At 41.4% G+C, this 14,317-nt stretch overlaps 2 protein-coding genes across 4 annotated transcripts; both read right to left on the reverse strand.

Annotated features, from left to right (window-relative positions):
- Nucleotides 1-2,643: 2,643 nt before the first annotated feature.
- Nucleotides 2,644-10,812, reverse strand: sord (sorbitol dehydrogenase). Of its 3 annotated transcripts, XM_061703032.1 has the most exons (9): nucleotides 10,677-10,812; nucleotides 10,544-10,577; nucleotides 8,663-8,827; nucleotides 8,036-8,195; nucleotides 7,800-7,918; nucleotides 5,281-5,346; nucleotides 5,037-5,215; nucleotides 3,425-3,546; nucleotides 2,644-3,312 (listed from the first exon to the last, which is right to left on the reverse strand). In XM_061703032.1, the coding sequence occupies exons 1-9, from the start codon at nucleotides 10,728-10,730 to the stop codon at nucleotides 3,147-3,149; spliced, it is 1,065 nt and encodes a 354-aa protein (XP_061559016.1). In that variant the 5' UTR covers nucleotides 10,731-10,812; the 3' UTR covers nucleotides 2,644-3,146. The 3 variants fall into 3 exon arrangements, with proteins under 3 accessions (XP_061559016.1, XP_061559031.1, XP_061559025.1); XM_061703047.1 differs by lacking the exon at nucleotides 8,663-8,827; XM_061703041.1 differs by lacking the exon at nucleotides 5,281-5,346.
- Nucleotides 10,813-12,003: 1,191 nt separating this feature from the next.
- terb2 (telomere repeat binding bouquet formation protein 2) lies at nucleotides 12,004-14,058 on the reverse strand. The gene is made up of 6 exons (XM_061703900.1): nucleotides 13,995-14,058; nucleotides 13,536-13,617; nucleotides 13,326-13,465; nucleotides 12,275-12,330; nucleotides 12,149-12,189; nucleotides 12,004-12,061 (listed from the first exon to the last, which is right to left on the reverse strand). The coding sequence occupies exons 1-6, from the start codon at nucleotides 14,056-14,058 to the stop codon at nucleotides 12,004-12,006; spliced, it is 441 nt and encodes a 146-aa protein (XP_061559884.1).
- Nucleotides 14,059-14,317: the final 259 nt, after the last annotated feature.

Raw genomic sequence — 14,317 nt, forward strand, 5'->3', positions numbered from 1 at the left:
ACTAGAATGTGGCCCGCGATAAAAATTAGTTTGACACCACTGGATAGGTTTCCATCTCAGCTAAGACTCTCTTGCGTGAAGTTTGCATGTTCTCACTGTGCTTTACATGTTAGGCTAATTTTAAGACTCAATTGTCCATAAGTGTGAGTGTGAATGGTTGTTTATATGTGCCTTGTGTTTGGTTGGCAATGAATCGGCAGCATCAACCAGCTGATTTGTAAACTGTACTTACTATTAAGTAACAATAGGAATACTACATTGATCCATATGTAAAATAAAAAATTTGAGTACAAGATTACAGCATTTGCATGAATAAATAGATAAAATAAAAGCTAGAATAAACAAAGACACTTTCAGGTGTCCTTAATAACACTAATATATTTTGCTCGGGCGGCACGGTGGACAACTGGTTAGCACATCTGCATGGTCGAATATCTTGCTGGTTCAGCACCATAATTGATGGCCTACAAAAATGTCTCATTGCCAAGGTGTTAGTCAAGAAACATCTCACGGTGCGTAAGAGCAGAGAGCTGTCTCAAGACCATCACAAACTAATTGTTGCAAAACATAACGGTGTAACATTGGTTACTGGCGCATATCTAAGCTTCTGAATGTTCCAATGAGCACGGTTCGGGGCCAAAATATGTAAGTGGAAAGCCAATCATACCACCATAAAATTGCCTCGATCAGGTGCGCTTCGCGGCGGCACGGTGGCCGAATGGTTAGAGCGTCAGCCTCACAGTTCTGAGGAGCGGGGTTCAATCCCCGGTCCCGCCTGTGTGGAGTTTGCATGTTCTCCCCGTGCCTGCGTGGGTTTTCTCCGGGCACTCCGGTTTCCTCCCACATCCCAAAAAACATGCATTAATTGGAGACTCTAAATTGCCCGCAGGCATGATTATGAGTGCGAATGGTTGTTTGTTTCTATGTGCCCTGCGATTGGCTGGCAACCAGTTCAGGGTGTACCCCGCCTCCTGCCCGATGACAGCTGGGATAGGCTCCAGCACGCCCGTGACCCTAGTGAGGAGAAGCGGCTCAGAAAATGGATGGATGGGAGGTGCTCTTCGCAAGATTTCTGACAGAGGAGTGCAAAGAATAATCAGAAGCATTGTCCAAGAGCCAAGGACCACCTGTGGAGAGCTTCAAAAAGACCTGGAATTTGCAGGTACTGTTGTCACAAGGAAAACAGTGAGTATTGCACTCTGCCGCCACTAAAGACCCCATTGCTGGGAAAAAAGCATGTCAAAGCTCATTTAAGGTTTGCTTAACAACATTTAGACAAGCCAGTTAAGTACTGGGAGAATATAGCATGGTCGGATGAGAGCAAAATTGAACTGTTTGGATGCAATATTGCACACCACGTTTGGAGGAGAAATGGCACTGCACATCACCCTAAAAACACCACACCAACAGTGAAGTTCAGAGGTGGGAACATGATGGTATGGAGCTGCTTTTCAGCAAATGGTACTAGTAAACTTCACACTATTGAAGGAAGGATGAATGGGAAAATGTACCGAGACATTTTCGACAAAAATCTGCTGCGATCTACGAGGATGATTAAATGAAACAAGGGTGGACATTTCAGCAGGATAATGATCCAAAACATACTGCCAAGGGAACTCTCAATTGGTTTCAAAGAAAAAAAAAAATAAAGCTGCTAGAATGGCCCAGCCAATCACCTGACTTAAATCCAATCGAAAATCTATGGAAAGAACTGAAACTCAAGGTCCATACTAGAAGGTCACGGAACCTTCAAGATTTGAAGACTGCTTGTGTGGAGGAATGGGCCAAAATCACACCAGAGCAATGCATGCGACTAGTTTCTCCATACAGGAGGCATCTTGAAGCTGTCATTGCAACCAAAGGCTTGTGTACAAAGTGGTAAATAAATACCAGTTGGCGTGTTCAATACTTTTCCCCTGTGTAATTTCACAGTATTACACACAACTTAATTTCTGATCTTATTTATTCCACTTTATTTGTATGTATGGATTACTTGGGTTGTTGCTAACATCTGGTGAAATTTTCAGGTCAATAGCACCTTTGGAAATATATTTAATGAGAAAAAGATTGTGACCTGTTAACGACTTATTTCAGCCGCTGTATGTACAACTGTGTGTGTTTGCGTGCATATGTGTGCATGGGCGCAAAGCTCTGATCAAAGCTACTGCTTCTATCTGGTGTTGATTTCTCATACTAAAATCCTTCCCAAGCCTTACATACTTATTGTGGAGCTGCGCCAAACCTATTACAATTTTATTTAAAAAAAATAATAATAATAATAGAAAGAAAAAAAACACACTGAAAACTGGTCTTTCACATCTCTGTGGAGATATTTTGGCCCACTATTCCTTACAGAATTGTTTGAATTCGGTAAAAATAGAGGGTTTTCAAGGATGAAGGACCTTTTTAACGTCATGCCACTTCATTTCATTCGGATTCAAGATTTAAAGCCCGAACCTCAGACCTGTGAGGCAGACATGTTAACCACTAGCCCACCACCATGCCGGCCTTTGATGTTAAAATCAATGGTCAATTTTGCTCTTGTAGCTCTTCGATATGAAAACCCGAATTGCATCAAAAATATATATGCTGTGTAAAATAAGTCATAAAGCAGCCAGATTTCAATATGCAGTATATGCAGTTTTAATATGCAGTTTTTTAATATGCAGTTTTGGACATACTTGGCAAATAAAGATGATTCTGATTCTGATTATAATAAATACAGAGACGGTGTATTCAATGTTCATACCAATGAACTTTATTTTGATGGCTGCGACCATGTTCCCAACAGTTGATAGCGTCTGAGTTCCCCCACCTTTTCCAATGTCTGTCGTTCTATTTTGTACCATATGATAAGTGACATAGTGAGTGTGTGTGTGTGTGTGTGTGTGTGTGTGTTGGGCAGAGGTGATGCCGTTTTGAATGTGATTCTCTTGTTCCCCCTTCTGGCGTTACCGAAGAAATGCAGATGAAGTCATACAATAGAACAACATAACAACTGCTCTAAAATCAGTAGGAAAAATCTATTTGTATTATAAATCAGTGTAGCAATCAATCAATGTATTATAAATCAATTTGTATTATAATTTTGTATTATTTTCAGTATTGTATCATAATATCACCATTTAACTTTTACAATCTTCATTTTAGGGATTTTGGTCATTCTGGTCACACTTTAACATGACCTTTATCCCAAGACCCTGACGTGTGGTCTCAAACGCCTGGACCGCCTGCTCTAGGGGGAAGCGGTGAGTCACCAGAGGCTTCACATTCACTTTGCCCGATGCCAACATGGCGATGGCCATGGGCCAACTGCAAAACAGTTAACGCAGACATTTTATGGATGATTGTGTGATTATTAGTGGCAGTAAAGTGCAAGATAATTAACATCCAACATCGGCTTAGAGTAAAAGGTTTTACATACGTGTTGCAGTAGCGAAAGACACCTCTGATGTCAACTTCTCTGACGGCTGCGTTGATTAGAGGAATGGTGGCCATTTCTGATCCAAGACCCACCAGCACCACCACACCTCCTGAACGGGTCGCCTAGTAAAGCACATCAGGAGTGTCTTATTTGATCAAACAAACAGGTAGTGGATGCTGTCTTCTGAATATGTAAATATCAGTGCATTACATGATAAAAACACTCCAGAATAATTTGGGTCTCTGGAGTGCCTGTCCATCTATCAAGAGGGAAAATAAACAACCCAGTATTTCTGAAAATGTGTCTGTGAGCAGGTTGTTCTGCACTTCCGCCCCCACTGTTACATAATCCATCCATCCATTTTCTGAGCCGCTTCTTCTCACTAGGGTCGCGGGCGTGCTGGAGCCTATCCCAGCTGTCATCGGGCAGGAGGCGGGGTACACCCTGAACTGGTTGCCAGCCAATCGCAGGGCACACACAAACAAACAACCAGTCCCACTCACAGTCACACCTACGGGCAATTTAGAGTCTCCAATTCATGCATGTTTTTGGGATGTGGGAGGAAACCGGAGTGCCCCGAGAAAACCCACGCAGGCACGGGGAGAACATGCAAACTCCACACAGGCGGGGCCAGGGATTGAACCCGGGTCGTCAGAACTGTGAGGCTGACGCTCTAACCAGTCATCCACCGTGCCGCCTCCTGTTACATAATAGTGGTGCTAATTTACATAATAACTGGCCTCCTCTGAGTTTCTATGCCCACGATTGGGCAGCTAGGGTCGTAGAGATGCCATTGTCAAGTGACAGCCGGAGTCTGGCGCCGGACAACGCGGAAGCACAAACATGTCGTAGTGGTGCGGTGACATCGCACAAGCACCATTCATTTGCAAACTGGACGCAGAGTCGCAGACACGGATTTGGAGCTCACTATTTTATGAAAAATGGTTGCCTTAACGGTAGAAAAAGTTTGGAAAAATAGCCAGAAAGTCCCTAATTTGCCAATCCTGATTGTCCTCTCTCTCATGCCCAAGTTCTGACTCTGGCTGTCATGGTAACAAAAGCCATACCTTCAATAATCGAGTGCTTTGAATCAGTGTCACAAATAATGAGTGTGCTGAAATGTTTTATAACTTTTGTGTATTTTGACCGAAGAATGTTATAGACCTTTTATTAAGACCCCAGGGAACTGTTTTAAATTGTGAAAAATGTGCATGTCTTTTTGAAGAACATACAGTATAATACCGTAAATCCCACATATTTGTGTCTGTGAAACTATCTTCTGTTATTCTCTGAAAAACTCATAAATTTGCGGGTTTTGTGTTTAGTCCAAAGCAATTAAAGTAAGTGGTGGGATATTGGTGCCAAAAAACTATGCTGAAGTGAAATGAGGAGATTAATTTGCTAGAATTTTGTGGAATCAACAGTACAGGCAATTATTCTCAGATTTTTACTATTTGTGAAATCCCTATACACCACTAATAGGGATTCACTGTATAAGAAGTCAGTATGGTCCATCTATTTCAAAATTACAGCACATAATCTTCCATTGAGTCCACTGCATAGACTAATAGTCACATTGTGACCTCGAGAGGCTGCAGACCAGTGTACGTACATAAATGGCAGCTTGGATGCTGCTCTCGACACCAGTACATTCAATCGTGATGTGCGGCTGATCTCCCAGCATGTTCTCCACCCTCGTGGCCAACTGCTGAGGTCCGTCCCCTCGCTTCACAGTCAGTTGGAAGTCTGCGCCCAACTCCTTGGCCATCGCCAGACGCTCGGGGAACAGATCTGAAAATGACAATGGGCTGATTAGAGAGAACTAAGTATTCTAGAAAGGATATGTTGTGTGTTACCCGTGATGACAACTTGCACAGCTCCCATTGCCTTGGCCACAAGCAGACAGACCAATCCGATTGGCCCTTTGAGACATAAATGAACACACAAGACGCAAACAGTAGCGGCAACATCATGAAACACCACTACAGTGGGTAACGGAAAGTTTTCAGACCCCCTTAAATATTTCACTCTTTGTTATATAGCAGCTATTTGTGAAAATCATTTAAGTTCATTTTTTTTCCTCATTAATGTACACACAGCACACCATATCGACAGAAAATAAACGTGGTTAAATTTTTGCTGATTTATTGAAAAAGAAAAATTGAAATATCACACAGCAATACGTATTCAGACCCTTAGCTGTGACACTCATATAGTTCACTCGGGTGTTATCCATTTTTTCTGATCATCCTTAATTAAAATGGTTCTACACCTTCATTGGAGTCCAGCTGTGTTTGATTATACTGATTGGACTTGATTAGGAGAGCCACACACCTGTCTATATAAGACCTTACAGCTCACAGTGCATGTCAGAGCAAATGAGAATCATGAGGTCAAAGGAACTGCCTGAAGAGCTCAGAGACAGAATTGTGGCAAGGCACAGGTTTGGCCAAGGTTAGAAAAACATTTCTGCTGCACTTTATATTCCTAAGAGCACAGTGGCCTCCATAATCCTTAAATGGAAGACCTTTGGGACGACCAGAACCCTTCACAGAGCTGGCCGTCCGGCCAAACTGAGCAATCTGGGGTGAAGAGCCTTGGTGAGAGAGGTAAAGAAGAACCCAAAGATCACTGTGGCTGAGCTCCAGAGATGCAGTCGGGAGATGGGAGAAAGTTCTAGAAAGTCAACCATCACTGCAGCCCTCCACCAGTCGGGGCTTTATGGCAGAGTGGCCCGACGGAAGCCTCTCCTCAGGGCAGGACACATGAAAGCCCGCATGGAGTTTGCTAAAAAAAAATAATAATAAAAAAAAAACACCAGAAGGACTCCAAGATGGTGAGAAATAAGATTCTCTAACATTGATGAGACTAAGAAATGGTTGGCCTTAATTCTAAGTGGCATGTGTGGAGAAAACTAGACACTGCTCATCACCTGCCCAATACAGTACCAACAGTGAAGCATGGTGGTGGCAACATCATGCTGTGGGGGTGTTTTTCAGCTGCAGGGACAGGGAGACTGTTTGCAATCGAAGAAAAGATGAACGCAGCCAAGTACAGGGATATCCTGGACGAAAACCTTCTCCAGAGTGGTCAGAATCTCAGACTGGGCCGAAGGTTCTCCTTAAAAAAAGACAATAACCCTAAGCACACAGCTAAAATGCAGAAGGAGTGGCTTTAGAACAACTCCGTGACTGTTCTTGAATGGCCCAGCCAGAGCCCTGACTTAAACCCAATTGAGCATCTCTGGAAAGACCTGAAAATGCCTGCGCAACAATGTTCACCATCCAATCTGACAGAACTTGAGAGGATCTGCAGGGAGGAATGGCATATATGAGCCCCAAATCCAGGTGTGAAAAATTTGTTGCATCATTCCCAAAAAGACTCATGGCTGTATTAGCTCAAAAGGGTGCTTCTACTAAATACAGAGCAAATGGTCTGAATACTTATGGTGATGTGATATTTCCGTTTTGCTTTTTTAATAAATCAGCAAAAATTTCAACAATTACATGTTTTTCTGTCAATATGGGGTTCTGTGTGTACATTAATGAGGGGAAAAAATGAATTTAAATGTTTTTAACAAATGGCTGCAATATAACAAAGAGTGAAAAATTTAAGGGGGTCTGAAAACTTTCCGTACCCACTGTATCTATCTATTGTCATGTGCGGATCATTTAAATTTCAGTTGCATACATATAATTTTACCAAGTAAATGCTAATGTAAATAAATTTGGCATCCAGTTCTACACAAGACTAGTTTATGCCAGTAGTATGTACATAAATTGCTACAAGGTGACCTTTCTGCGAACACCTCTCCGTTCCATCCCCGTTACTCATCTATCAGGTATTGTCAAAGGTTGAGTGGTGTTGTTTAGTTTTAGTATGATTACACAGTGCTTAACATCTCTTCATATTTGCGCTACACTTAAGGATAAGAAATTTAAATGCTACTTAAATCATTGTTTGTGAAATTAATACAGGTTTTACCATGGAGACGGTCTGAGCCTGGATTAAATAGAGTCACTTTACATAACTTCCTAAGTGAAAGCGTGCTCACCGGTGACCCTGCTAAAAGCAATCACTATCGAAAATTGATGGATGGAAAATATGTTTTACAATTAGAACCAACAACAAATTGTCTTTGACTTTAAAGGTTCTACTTGCAGATGTTTTAATTGCCCATTAGCTTGTTTTCTACTGTTAAATATTAGTCTGTTGCTTCATATGTTAATGTTCCTCATCTTTTTTCCTTTTTTGTTGAACCTCAGCCACTGACAAACAAGACTCCTTACTTGTGCTTGCATGATACAGACAGACCTTTGTAAATTAGTTTCTTGCTCCCAAACACCATTGTTGTTTTTTAGAAAAAATAAAATACCTGCACCACAGATGAGCACAGTGCTGCCCAGGGTCACGTCGGCTCTGCGACAGGCGTGGATGCCCACTGACAGAGGTTCAATCAGAGCACCCTCCTCAAATGTCACATTATCAGGCAACCTGGAGAGAGAAACACATTTCAAATGAAGAGGATGTATGCCATGATTGAGTAAGAGTGTTGCAGTTAGACAACAGTACACTGTTAGGTAATTCTTTGTGCAAAGCCTAATGCATTACTTGTAACAGAAGTTGGCACTGTGTGTGTAGTATCTGCACAAATTGCCATCATCGGGCGGCGTGGCACAGAAGAAGATAGTCGGAGATAAATTGTAGCGCCCGTTTTTGAAAAACTCGTCCATCTCTCGGGGAACACCTGGCTCAACAGCAACTCTGTCTCCTAAAAGTTCAAAAAGACAAATGTGTAATATGATGGTGAGCATTTTTAAGGGTTCCTACACAATTAAAATTCAATGTTTTTCCAGACACTGATATAAAATAAAATAAAATAAAACTCTGGTAATTCTCTGTTAAAATAATAATAATAATATTATTAATAATAATAATAATAATAATTTAGAACAATTGAGGAAATAGATGTGGATCATGTAAATAAATCAATTGCTCATGCACTAAATCATTTGTTTTCATTATTCTGAATATGCATGCCATTATGTCAAAAAAATCCAGATATGTTCAATGCATGACATTTTATTTTTAACTGCACATGAGCAGTTCATGAACGTTTGGCTGAATTTGCCTTGTGGGATTAATACATTTTTCATCTTAATAATTTCTGAAATTCCCTGCAGGTAGGATCGCTGATGGTTTCTATTTCACAACCGTGAGGCATTTCGGCTCACTCACCAACTTGAAGGTGTTTGACCGCCGAGCCGACCTTGACCACCCGTCCTGAGGCTTCATGCCCCAACACCATTGGCTTCATCACCACAAAGTCACCAATGCGGCCGTGCTGCCAGTAGTGGACATCGGAGCCGCAGATGCCAACTGAGTGCATCTGAAGCAAAACCTCTGAATGCAAAGCATGACACAACCAATTTGAGGAGGGCCACATGTTGAATAGCGAACCCCTACTGATTGACCCTGAAGTTCGTTTGATCTTGCGGGGGTTTTCTCCAGGTGCTCCTGCTTTTTTTTACCAAAAGAAAAGAATAATAATACTAAAATACTAAAGGATTGCTTGCTATCAAACTTAAGGCAGTGTGTTTTGCTGTTTTTACATTTTGCAGTGGTTAACATCTCTTTACACTTAATAAGATAAAATGGGAGATATGGGCGGTAAATCCTCACATTTAGCATTTGTCAATTTGTTTTGTTTTTTGTAATTTTCATACCAACAGTCATAGCATGGGGGAACTAAGTGCCTGCTTCGGGCCCCCATGAGAACAGAGTAAAATCTATGGATAGACTGGTTTATTTTGATATTTGTTTTACAAAAGCTTTTGCACATTTTTACATGGCTTTAAGACCCCATTATTCGAAATAATTTTAACTATTTTGTACCTTATTTCAGGCACCTGTGTTCAGTTACATCATTATTTAACTCTTTGCTTGATATTTCGTTTATTTAATAGCCTTTACACCGATTTGATCAGGCTGATCGGTATCGGCCGATATGTAGCATTTTATGCTGATCGGCTGATCGGACGATCCGATCCGAGCAATGACGTACTACGTCATTGATCAATGATGTCATTGCTCGGCTCCGCAAAAGACATTAACTCCACGTCGCCGCGTGCACAGTATATTTGAATCCAAAAGCTAGTTTATTCTTAGCCTTGTCGCGCGTCTTTTGACGTAGTACTGTAAATATTTGACGGCCAATGAAGTTATTAAAAAAAAAAAAAAAAAAAAAAAAAGAAACACGTCGGCGGTGTGGAACAGACAATACGTCTGGGACAGGCAACACGTAATGCCCGGACCAGACTACAAGACAAATTTGCTCTTTCACAATTGCACTGTCAGACTACTGCCATAAAATCTTGTATTCCGATACCACCGCATCCGTTTTTTTACAATCATTGGGCTTTATCTTGTCAACTCAAATGCGACCGGATGCACTCATTACCGTGGCAACGACAACAAGAGTGGAGCCTTCATAGGGTTAGCTAAGGTAAGTTTTGGTTGGCATCGTCACTGCTCTTGACTCATATCGTGCTGTTACAAATGGCTTACTCAATATTATACAAGTAATCCAGTAAAATAAGAAAGAATAAAATAAGCAAAGTAATTATAAAGTGGGCACGGTGGACGACTGGTTAGAGCGTCAGCCTCACAGTTCTGAGGACCGGGGTTCAATCCCCGGCCCCGCCTGTGTGGAGTTTGCATGTTCTCCCCGTGCCAGCGTGGATTTTCTCCGGGCACTCCGGTTTCCTCCCACATCCCAAAAACATGCATGAATTGGAGACTCTAAATTGCCCGTAGGTGTGAATGTGAGTCCAAATGGTAGTTTGTTTGTATGTATGTGCCCTGCGATTGGGTGGCAGCCAGTTCAGGGTGTACCCCGCCTCCTGCCCGATGATAGCTGGGATAGGCTCCAGCACGCCCGCGACCCTAGTGAGGAGAAGCGGCTCAGAAAATAAATGGATGGATGGATGGATGGATGAATTATAAAGTGCCTGACAACAAGAACAATATACAACTGAAATCAACGTTTCTGGTGAAGTAGTTGTGGTGATGTTTGAGCTGTGACATTTTCAAGGAGACATATGCAGTGGGGTTTCCTACCATTAGGACCTGGCTCCGGGACAGGGCGCTTCTCCTGAGGGAAACGCAAACACAAACCGGTATGAGACTACACGCGTACACTTTGCAGCGACTTGCCAAACGAAATTGTAGTTTTTGTACTGTGAGCTTGTACCAGTCTGAGGTCTCCCTGAGAGTGCAGCACCACTGACAGATTGTCCTGCTCCATGACAAAATCAACCCGGGTCGGTGGCGGAGAACAACGCAGCCAAGCAAAGTCCGATAGATTGCTTTGTGGAGTTTACAATCTTGCTCGGAGTGACAAAGTACATCACCGCCTTCTTTCTGGGGGTTGGTCCCACAACAAATACCCGATTGGCCAAACCTGAGCGGCTCAGTCCACTGGGAAGGGGTGGACGTCTTTATTTATAAAATAATGCCTGCTGAAGAAAAAAATAAATGAACATTTTCTTCAGCCGTTCTATTGCGCTCCACCCTAACATGTTAAAAGGCATGATATGAATTATTAATATTGTGTTTGACATACTGTTCGTACAGTTTTTACCCGTTTCAAAGGTGGTCAAGTCGTTCTGCTTAACATGGCGCACCATGCCAAAGATTTTCAAGAAAGGAGACGGACGGACGAATACATCTGTTTCATATAATTTAAAACGCTTTATCCATTGTTTCTAAAAAATAAAAAATAAAAGACTAGAATGAGGGTTCCTATGAATAATTCAATTTAATATTATTAAATGTTTAGCCGTCCAAATGTTTGGACGCTAGTGCGATGTCGAATAGTTGATTGGCCCAAAGCGGAGCACGTGACAAAGGCTAACGGATATCAATGAAATATTTCAAAAAATATAATATAATATAAAAAACATCTCTGAAGAGCTTTTCGTTTACACGTTTTATTTTCTCACCCATGTAAATGTCAGATTTAGCTTACTAAATCGTAATGTGCCTAAATGGACACACATAAGAAGTTGAATTTCAAACATTTTAAAAATTGTATTTTAAATGTATTTATTTTATGTGTATCTAGTGATTGAGCGAGACGACCATGTTTCCATTTAGCATGCCTCTCAGTGCTCACCATAAATCAATAAAATTAAGGAAAAACATAAAACAAGATAGAATTCATGTCACATTTTCATCCAGTGAATATCACATCCATAAGCAAAATCAATCGCATGCTGACACATAAGTAAACAATAATCGTTTAATTTTCAGTACATTAGATACAAATGGTCATTTTTTTCTCTGTGACTTTTGGCATGCAGGTATGGGTGTTACATTGTCTTGGAAGACTGGAAACAATTGGGATGGCAATAACAACAGTCTCACCGGTACATTTTTGCAGGCTCTACATGGTGACATACACCTAAGAGAACAAAGCGAAAAAACAAATCAGTCCGATACAGACTTCTTCAGTCCAACTCAAGATTTCCTAATGATGAATGTTTCACCTGTAACACTTTCACTGAATGAATCATCCTTTAATCGCAACATGTACACAATTCGTTCTCTGACGTGCTTGTACTGAATGAATCACTCCTGCAAGAATAAGATGGTTTATGCATTTACTGTTTTGTGTTGTCCAATATTTGCATTAAAATCGCAACAAACTCGTCTCTGCTGCACTCCTCTTTTTTGGAATCGCTGGCAGCTTGGTCAGCAAAACTCTTCAGGGATCACAAGGAGGCAGAAACCAGTCAAATTAAGGTAACAGATTACCTAATCATCATCATAATGTGTCATCAATCATACCTGTGTATTTGGCTGGTCATGCTCCCAAATAAGCCTTCCAACCACATTTCTCACCGCTTAAAATACAAAGAACATAATCACTAATATGTATTGGTTTTACTTAATTGTTTGGTTATGGTATCCTACACAACAGTAATTCTCAACTGATGGGTCGGGACCCAAAAGCGGGTATATTAGCGTAATAATTCAAACTATTACAGCAGTCGTACACCTGCACGGTGTAACCAGTCGTTTCTCGTACACTCTAACCAGTCGTACACCTGCACGGTGTACGACTGGTTAGAGCGTCAGCCTCACAGTTCTGAGGACCCGGGTTCAATCCCTGGCCCCGCCTGTGTGAAGTTTGCATGTTCTCGCCGTGTCTGCGTGGGTTTTCTCCGGGCACTCCGGTTTCCTCCCACATCCCAAAAACATGCATTAATTGAAGACTCTGAATTGCCCGTAGGTGTGAATGTGAGTGCGCATGGTTGTTTGTTTGTATGTGCCCTGCAATTGGCTGGCAACCAGTTCAGGGTGTACCCCGCCTCCTGCCCGATGACAGCTGCGATAGGCTCCAGCACGCCCGCGACCCTAGTGAGGAGAAGCGGCTCAGAAAATGGATGGATGGATGGATAATTTCAGAGGTAGAATTGCATGACCTGTTCCACTGAGGAGGTAGGCAATCTGATGGTTTCATATATATCTGAGCCATATATATATATATATATATATATATATTATTTCCCGCTTCTCCTCACTAGGGTCGCAGGCGTGCTGGAGCCTATCCCAGCTTTCTTCGGGCGAGAGGCGGTGCACACCCTGAACTGGTCGCCAGCCAATCGCAGAGCACATATAAATAAACAATTCAATAAAAAAATTATTCAATTAAAAAATTCTTCAATTAACCTACCATGCATTTTTTGGGGATATAGGAGCAAACCAGAGTAACATGCAAACTCCACACAGGTGGGGCCGGCATTTGAATCCCGGTCCTCAGAACTGTGAGGCAGATGTGCTAACCAGTCATCCACCGTGCGCATATATATATATATATCTGAGTGAAAATCCTCACCGTCCTGCACTGCGACTGGAGGCAGCACATAGTGTCCGATGCTTACTGACTTTACACTCTGTCGCTTTTCACATGCACACAGGAACAAGCTGTGAAAAACAGTAATCTTGTCCCAGAGGTACTCTATACTTTGAAAAATCCTGAAATAATAAAAGCACCTTTAGTATAGGACCCACTCTAGTGATATGCTTAAAATTTTATGTCACTCACCTGAGTGTGTCAGGGTGTGCAGCATCATCACTGAAAAGATAATCTGCTGTTCTCCAACCTGTAACTATTCCATCCTCCACTACTACAAGGTAACACGATGACACCAATTTGGTCATGCTAATGTAAATGTTGACATTTATCGACACCACCTTAAACTGGGGTTGTTGCAAGCTTTATCCTCTTTTCAAATCTTTATTAATGAGCAAACTATATGTTTAAAATTACTGTAGCTCAAGCTAAGTATAATAAGTACAGTAAGTACCAAATGGCATTGACCCCAACATTAAACTTGGATTGTTAAATGTTTTATCCTTCATTCTAATGTTTTAAATGCATACATTTTTTGGGGTTTTATGAACGGGTGTTTATATGGAAAATGACCACGATCTTAAGCTAGCTAGCTAGCTAAAAATTACTGAATGTACTGTGTAAATTGATCCACTCCTGGCTCATACTTACGCCAAAAATCCCGACGTGCCCGTGAAACACTGCTTGAAAACCAGGCTTTTTTATTTGCAAACATACTACATCGGCGTATCAGTAAGTTTTCATTGCCAAGGTTTGTTGGTTGGCTTGTTTCTGCCTCACATTCAACCTGAACGCCTCTGACGTTCACGTGCTTCAGAAACTTTTTTTTTTTTTTTAATTGTCTGAACCTTACGACTTTCCTTGTCATTTAAAATTGCAGTATTCTATTAATATTGTAAAACTATATGTTGTTTGTCATATTGTTGGCTCTTTGCATTAAATTGTTGGAGCAAACTCAAATTGTTTACACAAAC

Source organism: Phycodurus eques, chromosome 2, assembly GCF_024500275.1.
Source record: "Phycodurus eques isolate BA_2022a chromosome 2, UOR_Pequ_1.1, whole genome shotgun sequence".
Classification (NCBI taxonomy): Eukaryota; Metazoa; Chordata; class Actinopteri; order Syngnathiformes; family Syngnathidae; genus Phycodurus; species Phycodurus eques.